We start from the raw sequence: 27,323 nt of genomic DNA, 5'->3' as shown, positions 1-27,323 counted from the left end.
ACAATCACTCCTGACTTCCAGAGCACCCAGGTTTCGTAGACTTCTGTGGAGTGTTTTCAGATGCTTTGCTTATATATATATATATAAAATTAATATCAGCATATTTCTAGATTTCAATCTCTGTCCGAAATGCCAGCCCTGCCTCCCCGACCAGTTCACTGATGCCTTTTACTCCAACGTGTTCTCTGTCCCCTATACATGAGCTCCGATTTTAAACCCAAAATATTCACTCTGTCCCCTATAGTTTACCTCACATTCCCCCCCACAAAAACGTTCATTCCATCCCTGACAGGTTTTATCCCTCCAATTTTCCCTACCTGTCCCTTAGTGATAAGCTCAATTTTACCCCCAAAATATCACCCATTCATCGCCTCAATTTTACATCAAAATTTCCATTTTCTTCAGCACAGATCAACTCAGTTTTTACCCTCAAAATAGTCATTTTATCCCCTAAAAAAACCGCGAGAAACGGGAGAAGACGCCGACTTGCAGTACCGGGCGTTCCCCACACGGCGGCAGCACTGAGCGGAGAAAGCCACTGCGCATGCGCCGCTCGCTTTGTTCCATCCCGGGAACAAATTAATTACGGGCGAAGCGGGGATTCACTCGAGTCACTGCGCGTGCGGCTTTTTTGGGGTGATTGTCGTGGATTTTCGGTTTGGCTTGGGTCGTTTTTCGTTTGGTTTGGAGGGTTTTTGTGGGGGGTTGGGGTTTTTTTTCCCTTGCAGTACCGCCGAGTCATTGGGGGGCTGCAGTTCCTCGTGTTGACCACCCGGTGGCAGCAGCGACTCAAGCCAAGCCGCGATCCTGGGCTCGCTCTTTTCTGGCCTTTTCAAGCCTTTTATTCTTTTAATTTATAAATTCAGAAGTTAAATTTGCCCTTTCAAACACTGCAGTTCTATAGCCAAAGCTCTCTTATATCTTAAAATCCTGTATATAAGACAACAGACACGTAGGGTTGTTTCGAAATCAATTTTTATCTATATTCATTTTGTCAATATGTATAAAAATGAGGAGCTTGAAAGGTTTTAGTATTTACACACACGCACGCTCCCTGTGAGTTTTCAGGCATTTTTGGGGCTGTGACCTCCTTTTTCGTGAGGGCCCAGCTGCTCTCCTTGATTCCCTACTCATCCCTTCCCTCGTGCCACTACGGAGCTGGAAGTCAAGAGTAAAAATGCAAAGAGTAAAGCGGAAAACCAACCCCAAATCTTAAAAACTCGCTTTATAGTAAAAAGATGTGTCTTTGTTTACATACCTCCAGTAAAAATATTCCCTCTAGAGAAGTCCTGGATTTCCTTTTGCATTCAGTAAACTGGCACAGCTGCGAGCTGATTCCATTAAATTCTTATCTCCAAAATACACAGTTATCCTTCAAGGAGGGATTTTTGGGCTGTCACACAGTTAGGAGGGACCTCTGGCCAGCTGCACTGGCCCCACCGATGCCCATTGGTTCTAAGCCACGTAATTCTCTTCATTAATTAGCATTCTATCCCTATTAGTTAATGATTTCTCGCCCTCATCTGGCCCACATTCTTTAGCCCTTTAATCACCTTTCCAGCCCTTAATCCCCTCTGCATCTTCTGATTCCTCCAACGTCCTTGAAGGGCCATAAATTTACAATCCCAGATGTCCAATCTTCCAACTCCCTTTGGCTTTGTTAATTGAGGCTTGCCGGGGTTAATTTGGGAAAAATTAATGTTTAGGTGATTGAATGATCAAAGTAACAATAATTTAAGCGGTGCAGCATGCGATGGGAGGGTCACAAAGCGCAGGTTTTGGGAAGCAGAGCGATTCCCGTTTTCCCGAGCATCCCAACCTCGGGATTGCGGGAAGCTCTCGCTGCGCATGCGCGGCGGCCCCGCCCGGCCGGGACCCACCCGGGATCCGCCCGGGATTTGGGACAGGACCGGGAAACCGGCCCCGCCCAGGTGGGTCCGGGCCTGGATCGCGGCATTCCCACGGGAGCAGCTCCGGGGTGAGCCGGGATCGGGAAGCGCCGCCGGCTGCGGGGGGAGCGGCACCGGGCAGGGCCCGGCCCCAACCGCGGGCACGGCAGCGGGAAAAGGAGCTTTCTTCCCAAATTCCTTAGGGAGGGCCTTCTCCAGGGTATTTGGGAGTTGGGAGGTGAAAAACATAAACCTGTGCTTCCGTGGGAAGTTAATAATTAGTCCTGACTTCCCGCGTTAAATGCAGCTGAGGCATCCAAGGATAGCAGCCTCGGGCAGTGCTGCCGTGGGGCAAACGTGAAGGAAAACGTGGGGAAAAACCCAATTCAGGGATGGAAGGTGCCCCTGAAAAAAACAGAGATCGGCCAGAGGGGTTTAGTCCTGGTTCTGCTTTAATTGCAGCACCAAAATGCTCCATCAAGGCGCCAGGTTGGGGGAACAAAGCTGGAGCCCTGTGTCCCTCCCCGTCCTTCCATGCCACAGCAGGGAAAAATGCCATGGCAGCAAGGAATAATGTCTGGAAAACACAAATGGGATGTGAGGGAGTCCAGCAAAGCTGCTGGTTTACCTGACACCCCTTGGTGGCATGGCCACCCTTCAGGCACACATGGCTGTCACAGTCCCAGTACAGCCCAGTACAGGTGTCCCAGTCCCTGTCCAGCTGTCCCAGTCCCTGTACTGCCCAGTACAGGTGTCCCAATCCCTGTCCAGCTGTCACAGTCCCAGTACAGCCCAGTAGAGATGTCCCAATCCCTGTCCAGCTGTCACAGTCCCAGTACAGCCCAGTAGAGATGTCCCAATCCCTGTCCAGCTGTCCCAGTCCCTGTACAGCCCAGTACAGGTGTCCCAATCCCTGTCCCTGTACTGCCCAGTACAGCCCAGTAGAGCTCTCCAGTCCCTGCAGAGACCTCAACAGCCAGAGCCACCTCAGCACATCCTGGTGTTCCAGGTGGGACGTCCCACAGGATTTCCTGTGGGACCAGTGCTGCCATCCCTTGCTCCCAGGATCCAGCCACCAGTGAGGGGGTGTTGCTGCCTTAAGCTTTTAAAAAAAACCCCAAAACAGTACAGGAAATATGAATATGAAAATGTCACAGTAAGACTGAAACTTTAGACTCGGAGGTCACATCCAGGGTAGAAGGGGTTCAGGTTGTAGGAGCCATCGGAATGCAGGGACCTGGAGGACAATTCCAGTCTGCTCCAGCACGTGGCTGTATCCCAGGATTTTCCATGCAGCCTCAGGGGCGATTCCCTGCCTGCAGCACGTTCTGGGCCCATGAATTATTTGTGTTTCTGTCAGGTTAGTGTGTGTGTGTTGACATGGTGTCATCCCAGGTTCTTAATCAAGATGCCAGGGAAGATGGAGCACCTGCCCCCTGAGGCTTCATTAGCCGTGCCCATAATCTCATCACAGAGTTATTACAATTCCTATAAAGTTTAATTCTGAGAATTCCAGCCTGTCACTCAAGCACAAGGTCCCCCTGATAGCACAGCTCTCATGGTGGGCTTTGAGTTGGCTGTTGTTCCACAGGAGCACCTGGGAATTCCGCAGGAGCTTGTCCTTGCTCTGCTGCTCTGTCCACACACTGGTGGTTAAGGTTTTATTATTTTTACTCATTTTTAGTGATTCAGAATTTAAAAATGCCTTTTTCTAAACTCCTACAATGTTATAGTTCCTCTTCTTTTGAGAAAAAACAAAAACCCTATAAAGGTTATAATGAGTGATTTTAACACTAATATAAAGTGACGATTCTTACTAAGGTTTGATGATTTTTCTGTCAGTAAAAGCACAAGTCTAAAGCCATTTATTTATGATTGATTAGAGCACTGATGAATAGAGTAACACAATATCTTCTATTATACAGGCTCTGGAATAATCTTGTTTTCAGTGGCTTGATTTTATGCGAGCTCTTTCGCTTTTTTGTCTTTATTCTTCTGTTGATCCCAACCTTTTAGATAAATCCTTTCTAGGCTAGGTGGACAAAAGGATTCACACCAGAGTGAATCCACACTGCACAGCCAGTTTATTTTCTAGTAAACCCACTTATTTCTGCAGCTTGATCTGTTTTGCACATGACAATATTCCTTTTTCCCAGGGTTTTGAAGCTTACTTTGAAAATGGCACCTTTTTAAACCAATTATCTTTAATCCTCTTTAACCAGTGGCTTTGTTGCTACACCTTTTTAGACTTGGATATTATTTAATAATGGGTTTTTATAACAAACTAAGCATGTAGGATGATGTGCAATTGCAGAATGTCCTCAGCAGCCACAAATCACTCATTATAAAGAAGTTTTCTTTCTGTCCCTTTCTAGTTCTGCAGAATTTGTGTCTCCTTGCATTGTGCAAAATGCACATCACCAGCCCTGACACCTGGAGAGTTCTGTTTTATTGAGCAATCACTTAATGTCAAATCAGCTGCCAGGACTTGCAGTTTACGCAATTCTCATGGAACTGTGGTGGAATCCCATGGGATGGGCTCTGTCAGTCCACCCAATGCCTAAATGAGGATGTCATTTTACCACAGCAACCACTGACACAGAATTCCTCAGTTCTCCAGCCTCACCAGAGCCCAGGGAGGGCTATAAAAGAGGTCAAATATTGTACAGAGTGCTGCGTATAAATCATGTTAATATTGCTAAGCAGAGATTAATTAAGACACCACAATTACGAAGAAATGAAATTCAGTTGGTAAAGCGTTGATGAGGGGCTTATTTTACAAAACCAATTTAAAAGAAGCATAGTCCTGTAGAGCGCCAAAAATGAGAGAATTCATTCAAAATTAGGAAAACTCTGTCTGCTTCAGCATCAAAGCTCATTTTCCTCTCTGAAACCCATGCTAAGGCCCAACTCTGGTGGATTTCTGACAGGGTGGGTTTTGTTTCCTTCTTTGAGAAAGCTCTGGGGGGGTTGCAGAGTTCAGTAGCATTGAAGCCTCATCAGAAAAAATTCAGACAGACAAGTCCTTTCCCAGATTCAGTCATGTAATTGAGTAAACTCTGCTGTAAATTGAAAAGCTCCAGGAGAGACACTGATTAAAGTGGTATCTGGCAGTTTTTCATTTGACAATCTAATTCTATCAGAGGACTAATCAAAGCAAGATACCTACATGATCTGTATCTGTATTTATAATATTTTCACCAGCTCTGAAGTGTTCACCCCAGTTTTGAAATTCAGGCTGTGATCACTCTGTTTTGCCTGCACTGACAGGCATCCTAAGGAATCCTAGAAATTCAGATTTTTCTCTGATGATTCTTCAGCCAGATAGAAACTAATTTCTTGCTCTTCCCAAGCCTTGCAGAAATTCTTACTCCAAAGTGCTGGAGGCTGTAGGAAATGTAGTATCTTGTCTCCTTGGTGACCATAAAAGAGCTGTTTGTGTGAGCTGAGCATACCACACAAGTGACAGGCCTGGATTCTGACCAGAGCCTGACTATGTGAATCCAGGGCTGCTTCAAACTTTTACTGATTCTGCTGGGAAGGAAGCTGTAGGAAGAAAAAATGATCCTCGTTCATATTGAGAAGGTGCATGCAGTCATACCAACACTTTTCTTTTTTGAAGCATTTCCTGTATCTTTAGAAACAGCACTGAATGTTTTGCATGGATTTAGTGAAGGTAGGATTTTAGAAAGGCTCTTTGCTCACGAAGTAAAAAAGAGAATTTTTTTAACAGGAAAATGCTCTTGTGCTTAAGATTGAAGGGAGATTGGGGGGGGTGGGGAACAAATGTCATATTCAAGGAGCTCATCCCAGGTGTTTGATGCTCTGAAGAACAAGGGTTGGCTCTCCACACCCACAAAGTAAAATTCATGGATATGCAGGATTTTCTTGCTGTGTCCTGCTGGCCTTTTTTAGCTACAACAGCTGGGGATGAAGGAGCAGGGACTGTTCTCCCCAGGGTTTGGGTGCAACCTCCTGGCCAGTGCAGAATTAGGAGGTGGAGTTCCCAGTCTTGTTTTCCAGCAGCTGATGGATGCACCAGAGCCAGGCTGGGGGACCACCTCACAGCTCCATGCTGCCAACATTTGAAACTGCTCCAGCTGCACCTGTAAGAGCCTCTCTGCCACATTTTTCTTTAGTGAAAACATTCTGTTTCCTGACCACAGGCATCTTTCCTTTTCTTCCTGTGGGTTTATGAGAGTATGGACAACAGTTGCTTTGGAGAAGGATTAGGAATCTAAATTATTGGTGAGCTGTGATTTCAAGCAAATGGGAAAGGGAGAGCCTCCCTCATTGCAGTTCTTTATTTATTTCTCCCGTTCAGATGCATCACCAGGCACGTAACACCCACAGAAGCCATGAATTCCAGAAGATTACCCTCAGAAACACGGAGAATTTTTCCTGCTGCTAAAGCCCCCAGCCAGCAGCCATCCCGCATCCTGGTGGTGGATGTCACCTCTCCTTCCTGGGCCAACACTTGCTCCGTGCTCTCCGAGGCTCTGGAAAACGTCCTGTGCCTGGCATGTGGCCTGGCAGGGCCCTGCCGTGTGCCCCTGCTCAGCCTCTACATGGTACAGCCTCAGCAGGAGTGTCTGCTGCCCTTCACGGTATGCCCCAGGCTGTGCTGCTGCTCAGGAAAAAAAAAAAGTTATTATTTATATCTAAATTTATCTCTAAAAATCTGTATTCAAATTTGTATCTAAATATCAACCCTTGTCAGAGCGATCGTTTCACGGACCTCACGGAAGAGGTGAATTTTCTGAAAGGATGAAGTTTAAAAGGAGGAGTGTCATTTTTTATCTGGTGTGCATAAATTAGGTTTTGTGCTCTTCCTTGCTAAAACATCTGGTTTGGAGCATCTGTTGCACCTTTCATGTGCTGCTCTGTGCTGTACTGCTTCTCTGTCAGAATTTGCACACACAACTCGAGCTGTAATAATTTGGACACTGAACAAATACTGCCAATGTGTGAGAGGTTCTAGATGTTGAAGGGGAAAGGTGCAGAGTTAAAATAACTCTGCTGAATTTGAGAAATATCCTGAAATCATAGATATCACAGAATTACCTGGAAGAGTCCTCTAAGACTAAATCCAACCCAAAGCTCAGCACTGCCAAGCCCACCACTAAACCATGTTCCTAAAGTGCCACATCCACACAGATTTTAAATATAGAGATCTAAATCACTAAGAACAAGTATTGCTCTCATTTAGGGCTCTGCAGAGGAATAAATGTAGATGCAGAATGAGTAGCAGCTCTGCAGTAATAGTTTGGGAATACAAATATGCATCTCAAAGTTCACAAGAATTTTTGAAGATTGTTAGAAGCCATCACACTGAGCACTCTCATTTGCACATCAGTGTGAACACACAGGATTAACCCTTCCACTTTATCCAGCACTGGTGGAAACGTTCTGAAAGGTTTTGTAGAGTCTTCACCTGGGGAAAATAAAAAATCAGAGGTCAAGAGTAAATTAGCAAATGGGATCAGCAAGAAGACTCTGGCTAATGGTGGTGTTTATTTTGTAGAAAAGGTTATAGGTGATGTGACAAGGATAATCTTATGACTGCTGCTCCTGATCAGGTGACTTTTTTATTTAAACAACAATTCCTCATTTTGATGGCCACGGTTTTTAAAGACAGAGGAGCCCTTAGATCACAGTTTGGCTTTCTTCATATCACAGGCTATGCTGTTTCACCGAAGTACGCCTATCTCATTAAAGCTTCCTTCCAGAAAGCCGTCTAGTTTTGATCTGAAGATAAAACAAGAGGGGTAATCAAGTACTTCTCTTGATAGTTTCATCCAGTGGTCAATAATTGTCATTTTGAAACTTGCACCTGGTCTCTAATTTTCATTTATTTGCTTTGTCTTCCAGGGATTTCTTAATATATTTACCCTTCTGTCTAGATTGAAAAACCCACTTGTATTTTATCCTTTCTTCCTCTAAATAGAAGCAGGTTCCTTCTCTGTTCTGGCTGGTAAATCAAGAACAAATTATAAGTTTAACTGCAAAACATTTTTACAATAATTTTAATAATTTCCAAGCCGTTCTTTGTATTCCCTCTGCTGGTTTTTTGGGGGCAGCATTCCAGTAGTAGACATCAGCTGCTGTACTGAAGCTGTTTTTCAGAGCTGTGTTAAAGGGTGCTTGTTAGACAAATCACATGAAGTCAGGAAAGCCCCAGAGCTGAAAATAGAGGTGGGGAGAGTACATGGGGAAGCGTCACACACAGTTACCCTGGTTTTAATCTCTCCTTGGTGCTTGTTTATGGTCTCTGTTCCCACTGGTCTCCCCAATAGGAGAGCCCATGAAGCTTCCCTGGAAAGGGCAGGGAGGGGAAAACAGAGAAATCAGAGAAAAAGTAGATAACTGTGGGGGAGAGCAAATGGTGACAAGATAAGAAATCAGGACTTAAGCATCAAAAAATTTAATGTGGGAGTGAATAACAACTGAGCAGAGCCCTTCCACTGTTCCCACTCAGTCCCACTGAAAGCTCACCCTGCAAACCACGGCTCAGGTGTGCTTCAGTGACTCAGGGGCTCCACACACCTGAAGCAAACGAGTCAAATGTTCACCTGCTGCCTCTTCAGTGAGGAAGGTGACTTCTGGCAGTAATGCCTTGTATTGTTTTAAATAAATTTTGTAGAGTTCACTCAATATCTTTCCTGAGCCCACCATGGACCAGTTTAGCTGGTGGGTCTGTCTCAACTCTTGAGTTCTTGCTGAGGAAGGTGCACCTGAAGGTGAGCTGACATCTCTGTGACCAGCAGCCTTTTTCCACATTATGGAGAGGTATTTCACATTGTTTACCAGCCTTTCCTGCTCCTTGAACTCTGTTTTACAGCAAGTGAAAGAAAACTTTGCCCGAATTCAAGCCTGCATTTCCGAGCTCCGCTCGCTCCCGGCTGAAGGCTGCTTCCCCCAGGGGGGGAATGGAGTGGTGCAAGCTGTGCAGGATGGATTGCAACAATTCAAGCAGTACAGCAGGCACACGGCAGCAGGAGGCTCAACAAATAGTTCTGTTGAGGTAAGGAAATGCTGGGAAGGGAGTGGGAGCCAGCCCACATCATTGTGCTTTATAAATGTGTATCTCATGTGCAGTGAACGTGCTGAAAAATTTCAGTATTCAGCATTCTGGTTGTTTCAGAGATCCACTGTCCAGAAATTCTGAAGGAAGATATCAAGTGCTTAAATCCCTCTGGACAGATTCCTGTGGAAAAGGGGACATATCTAGGGAAAGCTGCATGTACAGCAGTCCTGGCCCAGGATGTGATAGATTTTGGTGGCTGTGTTCTCAGCTCTGAATGTGTGTTTTTGCATAAAGGGGAGGGAAGCTGCTAATAACACATGAGAACAGACATATGAGTGCAGAAAGCAGAGCACGGTTCACAGGAGGAAGTATTTTTTTTAAAGCAGTATCAACTGACATGAAAGAACAGGGGAAAGGACTCACACAGAAATGGTGTTTTCCCCTGGACATAAAATATCAGCTCCAAGCAGTTTTGCATTTCAGACTTCCCAGGCCCAGGGTCCACCTGCCAGTCTTAAAAAAACCAGTCTTAAAAAATAAAATGAGATTTCCCACAAGTGAAACTTCCCAAGTCTTTCTGCTTTGTTTAGGTCCTTAAACCCTTCCAGAGTCTCACAGAGCCACGCTGTGATCAGGCTGTAGTTGAGGCTCACCCCCAGTGTCTGTCCAGAAAACCTTTCTCCTGATTTTCTGCTTTTCTTAGGGCTTTGAGGTATTTTTCCTGACCATTTGAAAGGTGATTTGTGCTTTAACTCTAAAGCTGGGGGTTGGAATGAACAGAGCACACTTTGGACACAAGACCTTTCTTGTCACACAACAAAATCCAGGATATTTTCTGGTGTACTTGAATGAACAAGCTACCTTCAAAATTAAGTTAATCCACGGATGTAGGGAGTTTTTACTCTGCTAAGCAATCCTTGTTCCTCTAGATTATGCGATTTTATTGTACTTCTCTTTGCAAGGGGATGTAAGACATGCTGCAGGGACAGGCTCTGATCACTGACAGGCAGGAGGGAGTTTAACCCTTACAAAAGGCCAAAAAAAGTTTCAGTTAAAGGCCTCTTTCTGCTTCAGATACTTAAGTGATTGCAGTCCCCCCCCATCACAAGCATCTTTTTATGCAGAGTAAGTTGAATTTTTGTTTCCTTTTCTCCGTATCAGACCAAAACTGGGCAGTGGGAATCACACCTACTGCTGCTCTCTTGGGAAATATCTTTAGGATAGACTGAATATGTAAAAAAAAAATAAAATTCCCATTCAGCTTTTGAGGGAGAAGGCCAAGTTTAGTCTGTTTGAACTATAATTAATGTGGAAGTCCCTTCTTACACACAGAGACTCACTGATCACAAGTGCAAAGCAGAGAGCACAAAACCTGTAGATGTTCCTCCAGTGAACCCTCTCAATCCATTTCAAATTGGCTTAAATGTGAGCCAAAACTCAAAAAAATTCCTTATAAATCTGCTTTAGAATAGATCAGCTATTTCAGCAAGATTTCTCCTCTCTCCATGGTAAGACCAGTGCTACTCAACATCATCACCCCTCAAGAGAAAATTTGGGTACAGGCATCTCCTGCATGCTCTGATTTGTGTTCCAGATCATGATTTTGACCAGCCAGCCCAGCAGAGAAATGGTAAAGCAGCTGGAAAAGAAGCTACAAGACATAGACCTGGTGAGTCTGCGAAGAATACAGGTCATTGAGGTTCTGAAGAGAGATTTCCTGGAGCCCGAGGACGTGGAGCAGTGTGTGCTAGCAGAGGAGCCCAGCAGTGGTGAGTGGAAGGCAGTTTTAGGGAAGTTATGGCTTTGGGCAGCACGACAGCCACTGGTTCTTGCTCTGGTCCAACCTCTGCCACTTCCCTTTGGAAGTGCCATTTAATGTCCCTTAGGTCAGTGGGAACTGCTGTGCCTGGAGGAAGTCTGTAGCAGAGCACTTCTCTGGGCCTTAGAGAACTTACAGACCTCATGTATTACTTCAGCTCTGGGTATTATTTAAAATTCATGTGTGATACAGCTTTACTGGAGGGGGGGGGGGGTTAAAGAGAAAAAGGCATCGAGTTATGGGGGTTACACACTCTAAGCATGGACAAAAGCAGCAGCAGGTAAGCAAGAACAGTATCAAAGACAAAAAACCAGCTGATTAAGAGGCTTGGTCAGTGAAAGTAACTCTTCCCAGCACTGTGCAATGTGCAGCCTGGGAGAGAGGAGTAGAAGGGGTTATTTCTGTTTTTCCTGAGAGACAGGCAGTGTTGTCCCTTGCTGTTCATCTTCTTTTGTGGTTGCAGTAGCAAATTTCTGGTCAATTGTCACAGTAGGGACTGGGAATCCTGCAGGGAAGCCCTGGAAGACTCAACTCCACAGAGGAAGAGATGTTCTGTGCCTCTCTGTCACAGGGATGCTTTAGGGAATGCGAAACCCCACCATATTATTTTTTGAAGTGGAGTTTTGTGTAGCCCTTTCACCCAGTAAATGGAATGAAAACATAAATGTGGACATCAAGGCCACTGAAATGTCATGTGCTGAAATTCTAATTTTCTGAGTAGAAGAGTCAGATGAACTACTTGCTAAGAAAAGCAACAGGGGATGAATAGGTCAAATAATTTGAAAAATGAGCCCACCTGGTTTATGATATCCATTGGAGCTCCCTTCTTCTGTTTCAGAAAAAAAAAAATCCATTTTACTATTAAAAAATTGCGGTAAAGAGCATTGAATTTGCAAGATCCAGTGTGCAGGAAGTGCAAGGTTAGTGCTGTCTGGAACTACAAAATAAATATTGTGGTGCAGCACTTCATCAAGAGCTTCATTTCACTGAGGAGATTTCTTCCATTAGTTTATTTAGGGGCTATTTGAACCTACTTCTATTTTTAGTATGCAGAGCAGGATCAGGATATCCCCTCCACAGGCTCATTCCCAGGGTAGTGCAGCTGGGGAAGACTTCAATATTTTGAAACTCCCCCACTGGCAAAACTTAGAACGGCTTTGAACATGCTGAGATTTCGGAATCAGAACAAACTGATTTAACTAAACCCCATGCAGAGCAGGACATTTGAGGTGGGAATAATCTGGGGGAGTAACCAACAGGCTGCCTGGCCTTTGGATGGGCTGGTCTCTAAATTGTAACCTATTATTATTATTTCTCTTCCCCTACCCCATTACACTCCCTGAAAGCAGCTTTGCCAGACCTTTTGCTAACAAAGGTTAATATTTGCATGTGCTGGAGATAACGGGTCCCAGCTATTTCTGTTTGGGGAAAACAAAAAACAAGCCCTGCAGATAAAGCACTAATGCATTTTTTGTGACCACAGCCCAACTTCTGCAAGTCCCAGGGCTCCTTTCTCTACATGAGCTCTGCTCTCCAGGAAATTTGATTCCCATTGCACAGGAGATGTTGGCATCCCAACCTGTTTTTCCTAAGCAATGAATGCAGTGAATTTATTTGGAATTGTCATGTCTTGTGCCAGCTGCAGATGTGTAAGTGATTAAATATCTATTACAGACGAGAAAGTTAAAAAAAAAAAAAAAAAAAACCAAACAGGAAAATATTTACTGAGGGAAGATCTGAAGCATTTACCAGCCCCAAAACACAAATAATCCCCCTTGTCAGCAGTGTTTTGCTGTTTGTGAAAGTCAATTACATGGATTTCCTGGTGCTTTGTCTTCTGAGCTGTTAATGCCCTCTTCAGTGCACATCCCTGAGAGAAGCCCAAGTCCAAAATCCATAGGGAATGCCTCCAAAACAGGAGGGTGCATTCTGCAGGGAAATGGGAGCAAGGCTCAGTGTCAGGGCAAGGGGCTGGGCAGTGGAACAACTCCATTCATGAAGAGTGGCTTCCAACTTAAAAAAAAAAAAAAAAAAGAAGTAAAGAACAGAAAAAAATGGAATGAATGGTCCTGGCAGCCAGGGACAGTCAAAGAGGATGATAAGGAAAGGTTTTTAGTAGCAAGGGCAGTGGGAAAGATCTCCTGTTGTGAGTGGGAGTCAAGTCTGCTTTGCTGCAGAGGCACAACCGATGTGCTCCTAGTGCCTTCCTCAAGGCTGGGAGGTGGGAACAGTCCAAAAGTGTCTCCTGCAGAGCATTTGAAGAATGGCAGTCATTACAGTAGTCCTGGGTTATTTGCCAGGTAGAAATGAATGAATTTCCATGATTTTTTTCTTTGGTTTTGGGGTTTTTTTTAAATGCACAGTGACGTTTTTGCCAACTAGAAGTACTGCATAAAGAAAAGATTTCTCAGTGTAGATGGATGTAGCACTGTTTTTTAATCCCCCTACTGGCCTGGTAAACACAAGGGGGGAAAAAAAAGGCTATTTCAGCTATTTATTCATCTTCTCAGAAAGCCTTTTCCACATCCTGGCTATATGGTAAAGCTATTTGTGCTACCAGACTGTACCTTCTGTCTTTACAAGTGGCTATATCGCATGTCTTACGCAATTTGCAAATTGATTTTTTTTTCCCTTCACTTTATTTTATTTATCCTGTTTTATTTCTCTGCTGGACTTCAAGCTAGCTTCTTATTTAGATGCACCTCTGAGGTATTATTTTTGGGTGGGTTTGGGGTTTTTTTTTGCAAGGGTTTATATTGTTCATATCCTGCCTAACTCTGCTGTCCAGCCTACATTTCTCCGTGCCTAAAAGCTGGTGCTACATCACACCACATTTGTCTGCACCTCCAGCACAGGAGTTTAAGAATTGCTGGGTATGAGAAACCAGCGAAATCTTTTCGATGGCTGAAAATATTGGTGCCTTTTCACCTATTTTTTTCTTTTTCCTGCAGATATGGCAATCCTGGGAATGGACATCGAGGTGCAAACTGTAGAGGACAATGTCATCAGCCTGGAGATGCTGTTTAAAACGTGGCTCCATGACCAAGGCACAGAGAGGGAACAGCTCCATCTCCTCCTTCCCTCAGGAGGCTTCAGCCATGCTGCTGCACCCAGGAACACCTTAAGTATTTCATTTTCTTTCCCCTCTGCTCCCCTTCAGGGAGCTCCTGAATCCCTCAACCTTAAAGGTTACCCAGGATTTTCCTATGGGCATCTTCCCTCCCATTTAGAGACCTGAGTGGGATCTGTGGGTAACTGGGAAAGTCATCAGGCTTAGAAAGTTGCTGCTTTGCTACCATGGCTGCTGAGGCTGCAATAATTTCCATTCTGCAGCAAAAATGTGCCTGGAGGGGCATGTGAATTTATAGCAACGTGGTCAAGGTAAAAAGGAGCCTTTTAGAGCTTGAATAGCCCTGAAAATTGTGTTCAAAACTAAGAGTCTGTGCCAGAGCTGCACTTAAATAAATGCTGTCTCACAGAGGGACTTGGGGACAGGTTGATGCTTGGTGTCAGGCTTTAGTGTTGTCCCTCCCTCAATAACTGCTAGAAAACACTCATTTTTAAGTGCTTTGAGCATGTCATGTGCTAAACATTGCCAATTCCAGCAAGCTAAACCATTCTCCTTCTCCCAGTGTGCCTGAAGTGCGATTTGCAGGAGAGGCTGCTGGACCCAGCCCTGCTTTCAGGGCCAGCTGATGGCCCTGGGAGAGCAGCAGATCCCAGTTCTCCCTGGCACGTGGCAGCCTGGCCATCCACAGTGCTGCACAAACTCCGGGTGCTAAAGTAAGCGGTGCTCCTTGCCTTCCACTGGGTAACTGGGAGAGGGTGTAGGAAAAGCTTCACCTTCCTGTACAATATCATCCTGGGGCCTGGTGACATCACCAGGAGGCTCTGGGGTGCTGGTAAGCCAAATTGTGGTGTGAAAAAACCCCAATTCCATAAGTCTTCCTCTCATGGAACAGCACAGCCCACATGCAGACCACGGTCACACCTGGTGTCACCACGGCACGCAGTGAGTGTGACAGCATAGGTGTCATTCATGCAACAGTTCTTTCTCCCCAGTGAAATGTTTTATTGCAATAATTCTGCTCTCTCATTACCTAGTGAGGCCACAGCAATTAATTAGATGCCAGAGCCTGGGCTAATTAGTTGGAGTAGTAGTAAAAAGCAAGCAAAGCCTCACCGTGCTGTGATTTCACCTAAGAATTTGCTTTCCTGGCAGCAGTTCATGGCACAGGGCAGAGCACAGAGATGCTCTCCAGTGTCTTTTCTGAGATTTATTTATAGGAAAAACCAGTGTAATTTCTGAGCTATGCACTTGTTCTTAAAATCACGAGCACTAACACGAGCTGTGTCCCTGCAGGGCTCTGAAGTCTGAAGGGGTCTGTGAGTCTGTGCTCTATGGGCTGCCCTTCATCATCAAGCCCACAAGCTGCTGGCAGCTGGACTGGGATGAACTGGAGACAAACCAGCACAGCTTCCATGCTTTGTGTCACAGTCTCCTGGTGAGTGTGTGAAAATTGCAGTGTGATGGGGAAAGGAACAGTCAGTGCACACCTTGTAACATCTGTCTGGCCTGCACCAGGAAACATTTTAAAAGCTGCAGCTTCATCTCATGGGCCAGAGTTGGGCTTGGAAATCCTTCCATCTACTGGAAAGATGCTACAGCTCATCAGACCTTACAGAAGACCTTCAAACCTACCAGAAATGAGTGTTTGGGGGTGTGAAGTGCAAACATCAGGCTGGAGTTAAGACTTGCGGCTTTAATTGCAAAAATAATTAACCAAGGCTTGGAGTGTGGAGAACTGGCCGTTACTGACAAGCTGTAAAGCAAAACTGGGTGTTTTTCATAAGAATTGACTTGCTAAAAGAACAAAACAAATGCCATACTGTCCTCAGCCCTACTGCAGAATAGTTTCCCTTCCCTGGTGTGTGGGCGTGCCTGAGCCCCACAGCTCCCACGGTGGCAGTGCTGAAGGAAGTGGCTGTTGCCTGTTGTTCACACCTGGATTTTGCCCTTTAGAAAAGGAAGTGGATGCTCTTGGCCAGGCGTGAGCCCCAGAACACTGGACCAAACTGGAACGTGGTGGTGCATCCCTATTATGTCATTGTCCCCTCTGACTCTGCCACTCTCCTGGTGAAAGCAGTGGCCGCCAGCGAGCTCCTGCTGCCATCAGCCTTCCCAGCCCTCCTGGCTGAGCACCCTGATCGAGTCCAGGGCCCCATCGAGGTGAGTCACTCATTATCAGCTCTCATTATCACCTCAGCAGATACCAAGAGAAGGAAATGGCTGTGACAATGTCTAGTGACAGCTGGGATGTGATGGAGCACTCCAAAACTCCTTCCCAGCAGACAGCTCTGTTCATGGACAGCAAATACCTGTCCTTTGGAGCAATTTGCATGTCTCTTGGGGGGGAAGAGGCCTTGTGAAGCATAGTTGAGGGTGACAGTGCCCAGAAAGGGTGCTCCAGCTTGTTGGCTGGTTCTGGGCATAGGGAAAGACAGGACTGCATCCTGCAAGGGAATGTTTAAATCCATTAAGATCTGTTTGCAGATGCCTCTTGCTCTATAGACAGCTAAGAGTGCTCCTTGTGGGTAGCAGCACAGCCACAGATCCCTTTTACCCTTCACTGTAGGGTGGCTTAGAGTGTCTACAACTCTGTCCCTGAAAAGGAAACCCAAAAAACCACAAACATGCAAACCCCACAGCCTCTACCTGTCACATCCCGTAGCAAACTCAAGTTCTTTCTTCCAAGAGCAGAGTGCCCTGAACAACTTGGAAGTGGAAGTTGCTTACAACCCCTTGCACCTGAAGAGCAACCTCTACAAATACCTGAAGAGTTCCTTGTACAAACCTCCACACCGGCAGCAGCCCCAGCCCCGGGAGCACCGCCCGGAGCGGCACCAGCCCAGGCAGGTGAGTCCCTGTGTGTGTGAGCAGCCTGGACGGGGTCTGATGTTCCCTCCTGGTCAAATTCCTGCAGGAGAGCTGCAGGCAGCTCCCTGTGCCCAGCAGGGCTGGGTGTAGCACCGGCAAGGCGAGGCACAGCCCAGCACCTCCTCCCACAAGATGCATTTGTGTTTTGTCTCTGTCTTGCAGCCTCAGAGCAGAGCCAAAGCTGCAGTGGCTCCCCTGCTGATGGCTCCCTCTCCTCTCCAAACGTTCAGACCAGCAGCAGCCAGGAGAGGCTCCTGTGAGGGCTCCCTGCTCCCCAAGGAGTACGAGGAGTTCCTGCAGTGAGCACCAGGACCTGCCCCTGGGCAGCCACAGGTCCTGGCTCAGCAGCTGGCCGGATGTGGTCGGGCAAGACACAGAGCTTGGCCTTGGTCAGACAGGCACTTCCCATCGTTTGTTCCTCCTTGTTGTTGTTTCACGGTTGTGTTCGTCACCGAGCCAGTTCTGCAGGAAGTTTGCTGCTCGGGGACCCTCTGTCCAGAGATCCAGCTGTCCCCTGCAGCAGCAGCACCACGTATTTCCTGTTCTTGCCAGCACACGTCACCAGCCTGCCTCAAATTTGGGTTTCTGAGACTGGGCTAGCACAGGCCACAGATCACAGATCTGCAGGAGCAGAAGAGCTGCAGGCAGGGCAGGGAGGAAATCAGACAGGCAAGGCAGGCAGTCGTGCTGAGCTGCCCTCATCCCACAGCAGCAGGTTCGGTGGGGTGTTTGAATAGGGGATGAAACAGGGCTCTTGAATTTAATCTTAAAGCCTGGAGTTCTGCTCTCCCAGATGATTTGGTTGCTTCTGAGATTGGCCTCGCTGTCCAACGCCCCAGCTCATGAAGGGGGTTGTAGCAAGTGCCAAGCCAGGGCAATTCCAGAGAATTCCTGCCCAGATGCCAGCCTGTTTTTCAGTGCAGGTGCAGGGCAGCTGCCCCTGGCACAGCAGGAGCCGAGGGCAGCTCGACCAAGCCAAGGTGGGGTGGTCTCACCAAGCCCCTGCTGCTGAGCACCAGCACAGTTTGTGTTCTACTTACTTGGTTCTGAAAGCTGTTTCAAAATAAAGTTATCCTCCATTGAGTTCATTTTGTGCCTGTGGTTTCTGGCATGTCCAGCACTGCTATCCCAACACTGACCTGTGCTTCCTGGGAAACAGCTGCAGGTGAGCAAGGGCACGAGGCAAACACCACGATCCCATCGGAGCCATCTCTTCTCCCGGGGATGCGAGCTCTGACAGGCCCTGCTATCCAACCAAAGGCATGGGCTGGCTCTTCTGTGCCCTGGCATCTCATCAGGCAGCTGCTCGCAGCAAGACATCAAGGACAGGTATCTTGGAAGACAGGGCAGACACCCAGGCAGGCCACAAGGATTGTTGGGTGCCGAAAGGAGCCATGGGCAGGAAGGAACACACAAATGGCCCAGCCTGGGGCCTGCAAACCAGTCAACATAAAAATGATAAAATCAGGTCCAGGGAGGGGGCAGCAGGGAGGCAACAAAGTTTCTGGAACCACCTCAGCCTCCCTCAGATACCCCAAAACCCATTAGACTTTTTCCCTTCTCCTGCAGCAAAACCCCAGTGGAGAAGAGGACCCAGCAGAGTGGAAGAGCCACAAGTTGGTCCTGGCCACAGCTAAGCTATATTTTTACAGGACTGAGGCTTTCCTCCTGCAACTTGGGCATCAGATAAATGCCCAGAGCTCATCCCCTTACCACCATCTCACCAGCCTGGGGACCTGAACCTGAACCTCCAGCCTTCCCCAATGGTTTGGTTGAGCTGGGGCTACAGAAGTCCTGCTTAGCCCTCTGCACAGGAACAGCACAGTGCTGCCTGTCACACTGGTATCACAGGCTGCTAAACCTGCAGAAGTCACCAGCAGCCCCATCCAGACGTGGGGGCAGCCAATGCCAGGGTGCCTGGTCTGGCACCACATAAAAAGGACATGAAATCTCTCAAAACCATTACCAGCACCAAAAGGAGAACCTGTTTTTCCCCTGGGTAGGCTTCTGCCCAAGGCTGGCCACACAGCAATCACCCAAACCACACAGCAGGGATCACAGATTTTGCCATTAAAGTCAATGGGATCCAGACTGAGCCATTCCAGGCCTTTCAAAGCAGCTGGGAACAGGGTGGGGGGGGATCAGCATTGGGATCAAGCTGGAGAAGGAGAGCTACATTGAGCCACAGCACAGCAGCTGAGCTAGCACTTGTCCCTGCCCAGCCTTATGGCTGGAGGCCATCAACATATCTGAGCCTGACTCTCGTTTCCCTTAATCCCCTGGCATCAGGGCATCCCAGCCACAGCTCAACCTGGCAGGCACTTTTCTTTGAGGCTCCCTCTTAACTCAGTAGCTTTGGCACAGGCACAAACGCACACCTGCAACTCCCCATCCATGCCACAGGCAAACGTGTCGTTCTGAGACATGCAGACTTTAATACTAAAATAACTTTGTATAAAAATACTTTTGGAGACTGATGGCAAGCAGCCTTCCACGCCCCACAAAGGCACCAGAGCCCTGCAGCCTGGTCTGACAGGAAGCCAGAGCAGAGTCGGAGCAGCAGTACAGGGCAACACAGCCAGCCCTCCTGCAGATCAGAAGGCACAGTGGAGCCAGCTCCAGAGCTGGAGAAACACACTGGCACTTGCACCAGCCACAGCTCTCCTGCTCTTGCTGTTTCCCTCCAGGAAAACACAGCCCCTCAGCACTGGTGAGCAAAAGGGGCGCTGCCTGAGCCCGAACAACCCCAAGCCACCCCCCAGAGGAGGAGCCCAGCTGGCACTGGGATGCCCAGTCCCTCCTGAGATACAGATACAGAGCAGCAGCACCTCATATCTCCCCTAAGTCCTCATAGAGAGGCGACAAGCTGTACTCATCCACAGACTGCTCCTTCTTCTGCAGCTGCTGCGGCTTCACCACCTGGCTGTACAGCACCTCCACGTTGTTGTTGTTGCTGCTGTTAAGGCTGGGTTTGGTGAGCACCTTCTCAGGGGCAGCGCTGCCCCACCGCCTGCCAGGGTCCTCCACCCTGTCTGCCCCTTTGGGGATAAAGGCTGCCTGGGGCTTGGGGGCTGGGACTGGCTTAGGGTTCTTGGCCTTGGCCGGGAAGGCGGGTACCGAGTAATCGTCAGTGCTGGGGTTGTAGGGGTACTCGTAGCCGCCCTTGCCGTCATGGCCCTGGGTGCGCCAGGCCTCGCTCGTGGGCCGCGCCTCGTCGTAGATGTAGGTGAGGGGGTGCAGGGGGCGGGGAGCGCGGCCCTCGGGCTCGTCGTAGATGTGCTCCTTGTGCCCAGGGGGAGCCTGGCCACGACCCTCGGCCCGGCCCTGCCCCTCGGCCCGGACCTGCTCGTACGGGCCCGAGTATGGCAGCACCAGCAGCCGCAGCTTTGGCTCCTCCACAGCCCCACCGGGCGCCTTGGCCCCGCTCACGGCCTTGCTGTCCACAGGGTCCGAGTACAGCGGGTCCGGCCGTGGCCGCAGGCCCTTCACTGAGTCCAGGGGCTCTGAGTACACACTGGATAGGTCCTCGGCCGGCGGCACAGCACGGAGCACCTTGGGCAGAGGGGAGCGCGGTGGGGTGCTGGACACTGCGGGCTTGGCCGGTGGCACGGGCAGCTCTGGCAGAGTCCGGCTCTTCAGCAGAGACGCAGCGTCTCGATCCTCCGCTGCTGCACCGGCCCTGGGTGCCAGCCCCGCTTTGGGTGCCGGGGTGTCATCCCCCTCGGCGGGCAGCTCCAGGTTCAGGTTGTCAGCCAGGGCCTGGCGGATCTGCACCATGCCAGGGCTGTCGGCTTCCAGCGAGTCACAGCTCTGACGGTTCTCCTCCACCTGCGCCTTCTGCTCCTGGATGGAGGCTTCCACCAGGCGGAAGATCTCGTTGCCCTGCTTGGTCTCGAAGGTGAAGTTTCCAGGTCCTGAGTCACAGCGCCTGCCAGCCTCAAAGGAGAACATCACCTGAAGGGGAAGCAGAAGGGTCACATCTTGCTCAGCACCCGCTGACCCAGCGCATCATGCAGGCTGTGCTTCCCACCAAAGGGCGTGTGGCTGCAGCACTGATCCTGCACATCCTGCAGGAGAGACTGCCCTGAAATCCTGCTCCTTCCACTCCCACACTGAGGGCCACCCTGTGTCCAGCAGCTGGGCAGGGAAAGGCCACGCTGGCCAGCAGCCCAGAACAAGCTGTGGAACCGGAACTGGAGCACACCTGAGGGGACATCACTGCTGGAGCCCTGCTGCCTTATGTGAGCAGTTCCAGCAGTTTCAACCACTGGAACCAAATAGTCCAGGAAATAACACTGAGGAGGGAGTGGGGTGAGAAGGTGAGTGACAGTTCAGCAGGGGAAACTAGTATGGAATGTTAGGTAAGAAGGGAGCAATCTGGAAGCAAGAGATACAAAAGGAAGGACACGGCTTGGCAGCTCGGCTACCAAGAGTAAGCAAAGCATTGACCTACCAGCATTAATCTGTTCACGGTAAAGATCCTCTAAAGAGAAGTCTCGTACCAGGGCTCTGCTTCCTCTGGTCTGAACACACTCTGGTGAGCAGGTTCCCACCAGCTGACACACACACCCTTCCTGAGCCTCATTCCCTTAACCAGGGGGGATTTTCTGCCTCTCTCACAGGCAGCAGCAGCCCCTGTGATTGCTACAAAGGTCTCTGGGGACAAACTTCTTCTCGTGGGTCAGTGCTGCTGAACAGAAGCACAGTCAACCCCTCTCTGCTCAGGTCACTGTGGGTGCAGCTCCCTACATCCTGCAACTCTCTTCCCACCACCAGCACAGACTCTGCACATGAGCTGGACATCCCCACAGGGGCAGCTCGGTTTCCACCTCTGTTTTGGGAATGTGCCACAGAAAGCACCATCGGCAGAGTGCGGCCGACACGGTCACCGCTATAAACAGCCTCAGGGACACCACTAAACAGCCCCAGGGCCACCACTTCCTCCCTGTCCAGCGTGCCCCAGACCTCCTGCACTCAGGGTAGCAGCAAGGCAGATTGGGGACTCACTGCAGGAGGAGTCTGGAGAGGGACTCTGGAGAGGTCAGTGAGAACAGGAGCAGTTCACCCCACAAAGTGAACAAATCCAGAGCAACTGGTGCCTCAAAGCCCCTCTGCTCTAGCCACCGTCCTTAGGAGGGAGAGACTGAGCCCAGGGCAGAGCCAGGACTACCAGGAGCCAAGAGCCCTGGATGCTGGGGAGAGCTTGTGTGCAGCACTGAGGAATGTCCCTGCTCACGGCACAAGCTGGGAAGCGCTGGGATGGAGAAAGGGAGCGGCAGAGGCTGCAATGGCCTCAGAAAAAGTGGGACAACCGCAGAGGGGATGAGTGTGCTGCCAGCCCATGCTCCAGCATGGTGACACAGGCGGGAACTGAGGACAGTCAGGGTGACATGTCCCTGGCAACTCTGCCATGGTCACAAGGGGCTGCAGCAGTCCTGGCATTTGGCAGGGCTGGCTGCAGGACATCAGCTCAGCCTTCCACAAGGGAACAGCTACGGGGGAGCACCTGCAGCACACGGGGCTCCCCATTCCCCACCTTGTCCCGGCCGTATCTCCGGAGCAGCCGGTAGGGCCAGACATAGAGGATCCTGTCCGTCCGTGGGTCCTTCAGGACGAGGCTGTCACGCTCGGCCTTGAGCACGTAGGTGCCACGCAGCTCGCACCGCTCCGCGGCCTCGGTCCGCTGCACCGTCACCCAGAAGGCGTTCACTGCGGGGACAGAGCTGCTCAGGGCAGAGCAGGGGCACACAGGCAATGCCCAGCGTGGCCCCAGCGATGGGGCAGCAGCAGGACAAGGCTCCATGGAAGGTGGCCCCAAGTCAGGGCAGCAGGAGCTCCCACCTTCGTCTCTGGAGTAGTAGATGGAGTTCACGGCCATCTCCAGGGCCGGCGCCTCCCCGCTGCCCTCTCTGCCATACTGTGACACCACGCCATCGCTGGGGCCATTTCCCTGGCAAAGGAGAGCAGATCAGACCCAGAGTCCCCTTCCCACATTAGCCCCGGGCTCCCTTGCATGGCCTGGGTCCTGCTGCCCTCCCTGGCCCTACACAGCCTGGCTGTCCTGCACCCTGCTCACCCTACAGCCAGTGACAGCCCCCCCTGAGCCCACATGAACATGGATGAACAGGGCCAGGATGCACAGGAGGGACTTCCTTGAGCTCCTGGCAGCACCTTGTCCCAAGCTGGGCTCTGCACTGACAGGGTGCAGGGAAGCACAAGCCACAGAGCTGCCCCCAAATCACGGCACAACCCCAACACGCCCTCCTGGCCATACCAGCACAAGCTCAGGGGGCTGATGGCCTGGCAACAGGGGGTCTGTGTCCTGCCCAGGAGGAGGGGTGGCCCGCAGAGGGGAAGTGAGCAGTTCTATTTTAGCACATGCAGAACTGAAAGTGCAACACACACTGTCAGCAACCGTGTGCCAGCACGGTCCCAAAGGGCCTGGGGAGGGACACAGACCCTTGGTGCTTTCAGAGATCTTCCTCCAGAAAATCCCCTCACAAATTACAGGCTCACAGAGCCCTGTGCAGCTGGCACAAGGGAGGGCCAGTGTGTGGCCAGGAGCTGGAGTTGTTCCGTGGGGCTGCAGCAGAGGGTACATCTTGCAGGAGGCGAGTGCCACAGTTTCAGTTTAAAACCCACAAACACGAGCTTCTTACCAACAAGCCCAAACGAGGCCCAAAAAAGGGCCATCCAGCCCTTGTGTTTGGGTCCTAAAACCTCATGTCCTGACAGCTGATAGCAGCAGCTCCTCCTCAGCTAAAGCATCCAGTGCAGCAGGGCTCCAGCCTGGGATTGGAAAGCCAAGGGCCACCTAATCTTCCACAGCCTTCTAAGGCTCCATTTGACTGCACTTTTCTTCATCTTCAAAAGGAAAAGAAAATTCTGTTCTGAACTCCAAATGAACTCAGGCTCCAGCTTCCAAGCTGCTGGACCCTGCTTACCCTCTGGGCAGCAACATGACACAAAATCACATTGATCAGCACTCCCAGCTGAAGATGCTCTGTGCAGAGAGGCCACGTGCAGCTCTTGTGCCTCCTGCTCCAGGTCAGGCCTTTCTAAAACACATGCCAGCCTTGAAGCCTTTTGCTTACAACTTCCTAAACTGTCAGCTTGCTTCTGGACCTCGGGCACACAAATAATGGCTCCCCTGAGAGGGATGGCAGGAGCACAGCCCTGCTCCAAGCAGGTGCTCCCTGGCCTGGCCACTACCCTGCCCCACTCCAAGGGTGTGTTGTGTCCCCAGCTCAGCCCCACAAGCCACTTCCAGGGCAAAGGCTGCAACCCCAACTGCATCAGGAGACACAGAGTCATTTTCACCAGTGCCTCCCGGCCCCGTCAGCCCTGGCATTTGCTGCACAGACACACCTGGCCTGGCAGGAGACTGCAGGGAGACGCACGAGGGACAAAGGTAAATCACACTCAGCAAACACCCGTCCGGGGGAGATCCTGGGATCACCAGCTGTGCAGCCAGTCCTCCTGCCAGGCAGCCCTGCCCAGCACTTCAAGCCTGGAATCGGCTGGAGCCCAACCAAGGGCTCTCCAAACACCTCCCAGGAGGGACTGTGGGGCCGGGCAGGCATAGGCTGCTCTCCCAGAGGGCATGGAAAACCACACTCTCAGGGCACCCACTGCCCAAACAGCCTCGGGTGGTCATGCTGGCTGACCACCAGCCCCAGGGCCTGCAGGGCTAGAGGACCAGCACAGATGGGGTGTTCCCAGCAGCGAGCCCCAAGGCTGGGCAAGGGGGTTCCAGGCCCTGGAACCAGATGGGTCCTGGAACCGGGCACCACAACACTCTCGAAGCTCCGCTTCCGCCGCTGCTGCTGTGGCAGGAAAGGCAGCAGTGGTTGGGCCAAGAGGAAACACTCCTCGGCCATCACCTGGCCTCCGGCCAGCTCTCTACAGGGGCGAGCACGAGCTCTGCACCGGGCAAGAAGAGCCCGACTTAAAATTTGGAGCCACACCCACGAATTACTGACAGCACGCCGAGGAGTCCCGCAACCCACAGCAGGAGCCAGCAAGAGGCAACCGGAGTGCCAGGGCCGGGTGCTTTAAACCTGGGACCACTGGCGCTGCCTCAGGGCGTCCTTCTCTGTGCCGCCAGGTGGGAAGGGGTCACCCCCACACACACTGATGTCCGTGTCCCGTCCCATCCCCTCCACCCACCCCGGGGCTCACCGGGAAGGCGATCTGGCACAGCTTCGCCACCCATTCCTCGCTCTGCTGCTTCTCGGCCGCGAAGAGGAAGCTGCGGTCGCGGGTCTCCAGGCGGAAGGTGGCGGTGCCCGCGCGGGGGCCGCCCTCGCCCACCGGGGCCACGCTGGTGCAGTCGCTGAGCCGCACCACGGTGCGGGCGAGCCGCCGGGTGCCCGCCCGCCCGGCCGCCGACGGCTCCTTGCAGTCGAACACCTCGAGCCGGGCCACGCCGTGCTGGCTGGCGGGGTAGAGCGCGGACCAGCCGCGCTTCCAGCGCTGCGGGGAGCGGGGTCACACCGCGCCGGGGCCGCTCCCCACCCGGGCCGGCCGCTCAGCGGGAGCGGCCCCCGGAGCGCCTCCGCTCCGGCACCCAGCCGGCCCGAGGGCAGGGAGAAGGGGAAGAGGGGAAGAAGGGAAGAAGAAAGAAAGAAGAGAAGGGAAGGAGGGAGGGACCCACCTTGGTGCCGAACTTGTGGCTGTGCTGCACCAGGAGCGGCCCCTCCATGGCCGGCGGCTCCATCCCCGCGCGCCGCGCGCTTCCGCCCGCGCCACTGGGGCGGGGACGGGGCGGGGACCGGGCGGGGACGGGGACGCGCGTGTCAGGGGCGGGGCGCGCTCGCGTGTGCACGTGTGCGCGTGCGTGAGTGTGAGCCCCTATGTGCACACCTGTGCGTGTGCGTGAGTGCGAACACGTGTGCGTGTGCGTGAGTGTGAACGCCTATGTGCACACCTGTGCGTGTGCGTGCGTGTGAACACGTGTGCATGCGCGTGAGTGTGAACGCCTATGTGCACACCTGTGCGTGTGAACACGTGTGTGCATGTGCGTGAGTGTGAACGCCTATGTGCACACCTGTGCGTGTGCGTGCGTGTGAACACGTGTGCATGCGCGTGAGTGTGAACGCCTATGTGCACACCTGTGCGTGTGCGTGCGTGTGAACACGTGTGTGCATGCGCGTGAGTGTGAACGCCTATGTGCACACCTGTGCGTGTGAACACGTGTGCATGCATGAGTGTGAACCCCTATGTGCATACCTGTGCGTGTGCGTGAGTGCGAACACGTGTGCATGCATGAGTGCGAACGCCTATGTGCACACCTGTGCGTGTGCGTGAGTGCGAACACGTGTGTGCATGTGCGTGAGTGTGAACGCCTATGTGCACACCTGTGCGTGTGTGTGCGTGTGAACACGTGTGCATGCGCGTGAGTGTGAACGCCTATGTGCACACCTGTGCGTGTGCGTGTGAACACGTGTGCATGCATGAGTGTGAACCCCTATGTGCACACCTGTGCGTGTGCGTGAGTGCGAACACGTGTGCATGCATGAGTGCGAACGCCTATGTGCACACCTGTGCGTGTGCGTGAGTGTGAACACGTGTGTGCATGTGCGTGAGTGTGAACGCCTATGTGCACACCTGTGCGTGTGCGTGAGTGTGAACACGTGTGTGCATGTGCGTGAGTGTGAACGCCTATGTGCACACCTGTGCGTGTGCGTGAGTGTGAACACGTGTGCATGCATGAGTGTGAACGCCTATGTGCACACCTGTGCATGAGTGCGAACACGTGTGCATGCATGAGTGTGAACGCCTATGTGCACACCTGTGCGTGTGTGTGCGTGTGAACACGTGTGTGCATGTGCGTGAGTGTGAACGCCTATGTGCACACCTGTGCGTGTGTGTGCGTGTGAACACGTGTGCATGCATGAGTGTGAACGCCTATGTGCACACCTGTGCGTGTGCGTGAGTGCGAACACGTGTGTGCGTGTGCGTGAGTGCGAACTGGTGCACACACATGTGACACAGGCGTGTGCTATCACTGGAGATGGGAAAATCTGCTCGGATGGGCTGAGGATAAATGAGGGCCATGTGGGCAGTGGACAGGGGATAGGTGAGGTTTCACAGGACGGGAAAAAGGAGTGATGTCTTTGCTAGGAGAAAAAAGCAAGTGGAGAACTCGAGGCTGCTTAGCTCAAGTTCATAGTCCAAGAAAACCGTGGAATAAATAGCCAGGTGCTCCCAGAGAAAGCAGAGGAAGGAAGGAATCACAGCAAACACCTGTGTATGCACAGCCCTGCACAACTTCATTCTCTGACTGTCCATGTGGATGGGGTAATACCATCCGTATCTCTCCGCCTCCAACTATGCCATGTCCCCAGGCCCCGAAGCCACTCCAGAGGCACTGGGCTGCTCCCAGTACTGTCCCTGCCATGGCTGGCCATTCCAGCCTGCCCCAGCACCCTTCTGCAGGCTCAGGTTTGAGTCCAGCATTCCCAGCAGCAGGTGGGACAGATGCTGGCTGTGAGGCAAAGAACAAGGACGAGCACAGCCAGGTGCTCCCTGCACCTGGATGGCCCAGCCTAGTGGCACTCTGATGGCACTGTGACCCTGCCAGGTCACTGCTGGTCAGTCACTCTCAGGCTTCTTGCTGCTTTGATGGCCCAGGCACCATGACTCAGT

The 27,323-nt window shown here is 51.1% G+C and overlaps 2 protein-coding genes across 5 annotated transcripts; one reads left to right on the top strand and one right to left on the bottom strand.

The window, feature by feature from the left end:
- The first annotated feature begins 1,859 nt into the window (after window positions 1-1,859).
- On the top strand, window positions 1,860-17,761 carry LOC125325812 (meiosis 1 associated protein). Of its 4 annotated transcripts, none has more exons than XM_048303285.1 (10): window positions 1,860-1,931; window positions 6,214-6,496; window positions 8,731-8,913; window positions 10,511-10,685; window positions 13,687-13,860; window positions 14,368-14,518; window positions 15,099-15,240; window positions 15,759-15,965; window positions 16,497-16,652; window positions 16,836-17,761. In XM_048303285.1, the coding sequence occupies exons 2-10, from the start codon at window positions 6,248-6,250 to the stop codon at window positions 16,974-16,976; spliced, it is 1,578 nt and encodes a 525-aa protein (XP_048159242.1). In that variant the 5' UTR covers window positions 1,860-1,931; window positions 6,214-6,247; the 3' UTR covers window positions 16,977-17,761. The 4 variants fall into 4 exon arrangements, with proteins under 4 accessions (XP_048159242.1, XP_048159245.1, XP_048159246.1 ...); XM_048303289.1 differs by having other exon boundaries at window positions 1,866-1,978; XM_048303288.1 differs by lacking the exon at window positions 16,836-17,761 and having other exon boundaries at window positions 16,492-16,594.
- A 1,322-nt stretch (window positions 17,762-19,083) lies between these two features.
- DOK1 (docking protein 1) lies at window positions 19,084-25,422 on the bottom strand. The gene is made up of 5 exons (XM_048303284.1): window positions 25,330-25,422; window positions 24,855-25,148; window positions 22,515-22,623; window positions 22,210-22,382; window positions 19,084-20,627 (listed from the first exon to the last, which is right to left on the bottom strand). The coding sequence occupies exons 1-5, from the start codon at window positions 25,390-25,392 to the stop codon at window positions 19,503-19,505; spliced, it is 1,764 nt and encodes a 587-aa protein (XP_048159241.1). The 5' UTR covers window positions 25,393-25,422; the 3' UTR covers window positions 19,084-19,502.
- Window positions 25,423-27,323: the final 1,901 nt, after the last annotated feature.

Source organism: Corvus hawaiiensis, chromosome 5, assembly GCF_020740725.1.
Source record: "Corvus hawaiiensis isolate bCorHaw1 chromosome 5, bCorHaw1.pri.cur, whole genome shotgun sequence".
Classification (NCBI taxonomy): domain Eukaryota; kingdom Metazoa; phylum Chordata; class Aves; order Passeriformes; family Corvidae; genus Corvus; species Corvus hawaiiensis.
The sequence above is the reverse complement of the archived record's forward strand: the minus strand, read 5'-3'. Positions and strand labels throughout refer to the sequence as shown.

Coding starts and splice junctions, on each gene's coding strand:
- LOC125325812 (XM_048303285.1), top strand. CDS start 6,248: ATGAATTCCAGAAGATTACCCTCAGAAACACGGAGAATTTTTCCTGCT. Junction 6,497..8,730: donor AGTGTCTGCTGCCCTTCACG/GTATGCCCCAGG, acceptor TCTGTTTTACAG/CAAGTGAAAGAAAACTTTGC. Junction 13,861..14,367: donor TGCACCCAGGAACACCTTAA/GTATTTCATTTT, acceptor TCCTTCTCCCAG/TGTGCCTGAAGTGCGATTTG.
- DOK1 (XM_048303284.1), bottom strand. CDS start 25,392: ATGGAGCCGCCGGCCATGGAGGGGCCGCTCCTGGTGCAGCACAGCCAC. Junction 22,624..24,854: donor TGTGCCAGATCGCCTTCCCG/GTGAGCCCCGGG, acceptor CTCCTTTGCCAG/GGAAATGGCCCCAGCGATGG. Junction 22,383..22,514: donor CTACTACTCCAGAGACGAAG/GTGGGAGCTCCT, acceptor CTGTCCCCGCAG/TGAACGCCTTCTGGGTGACG.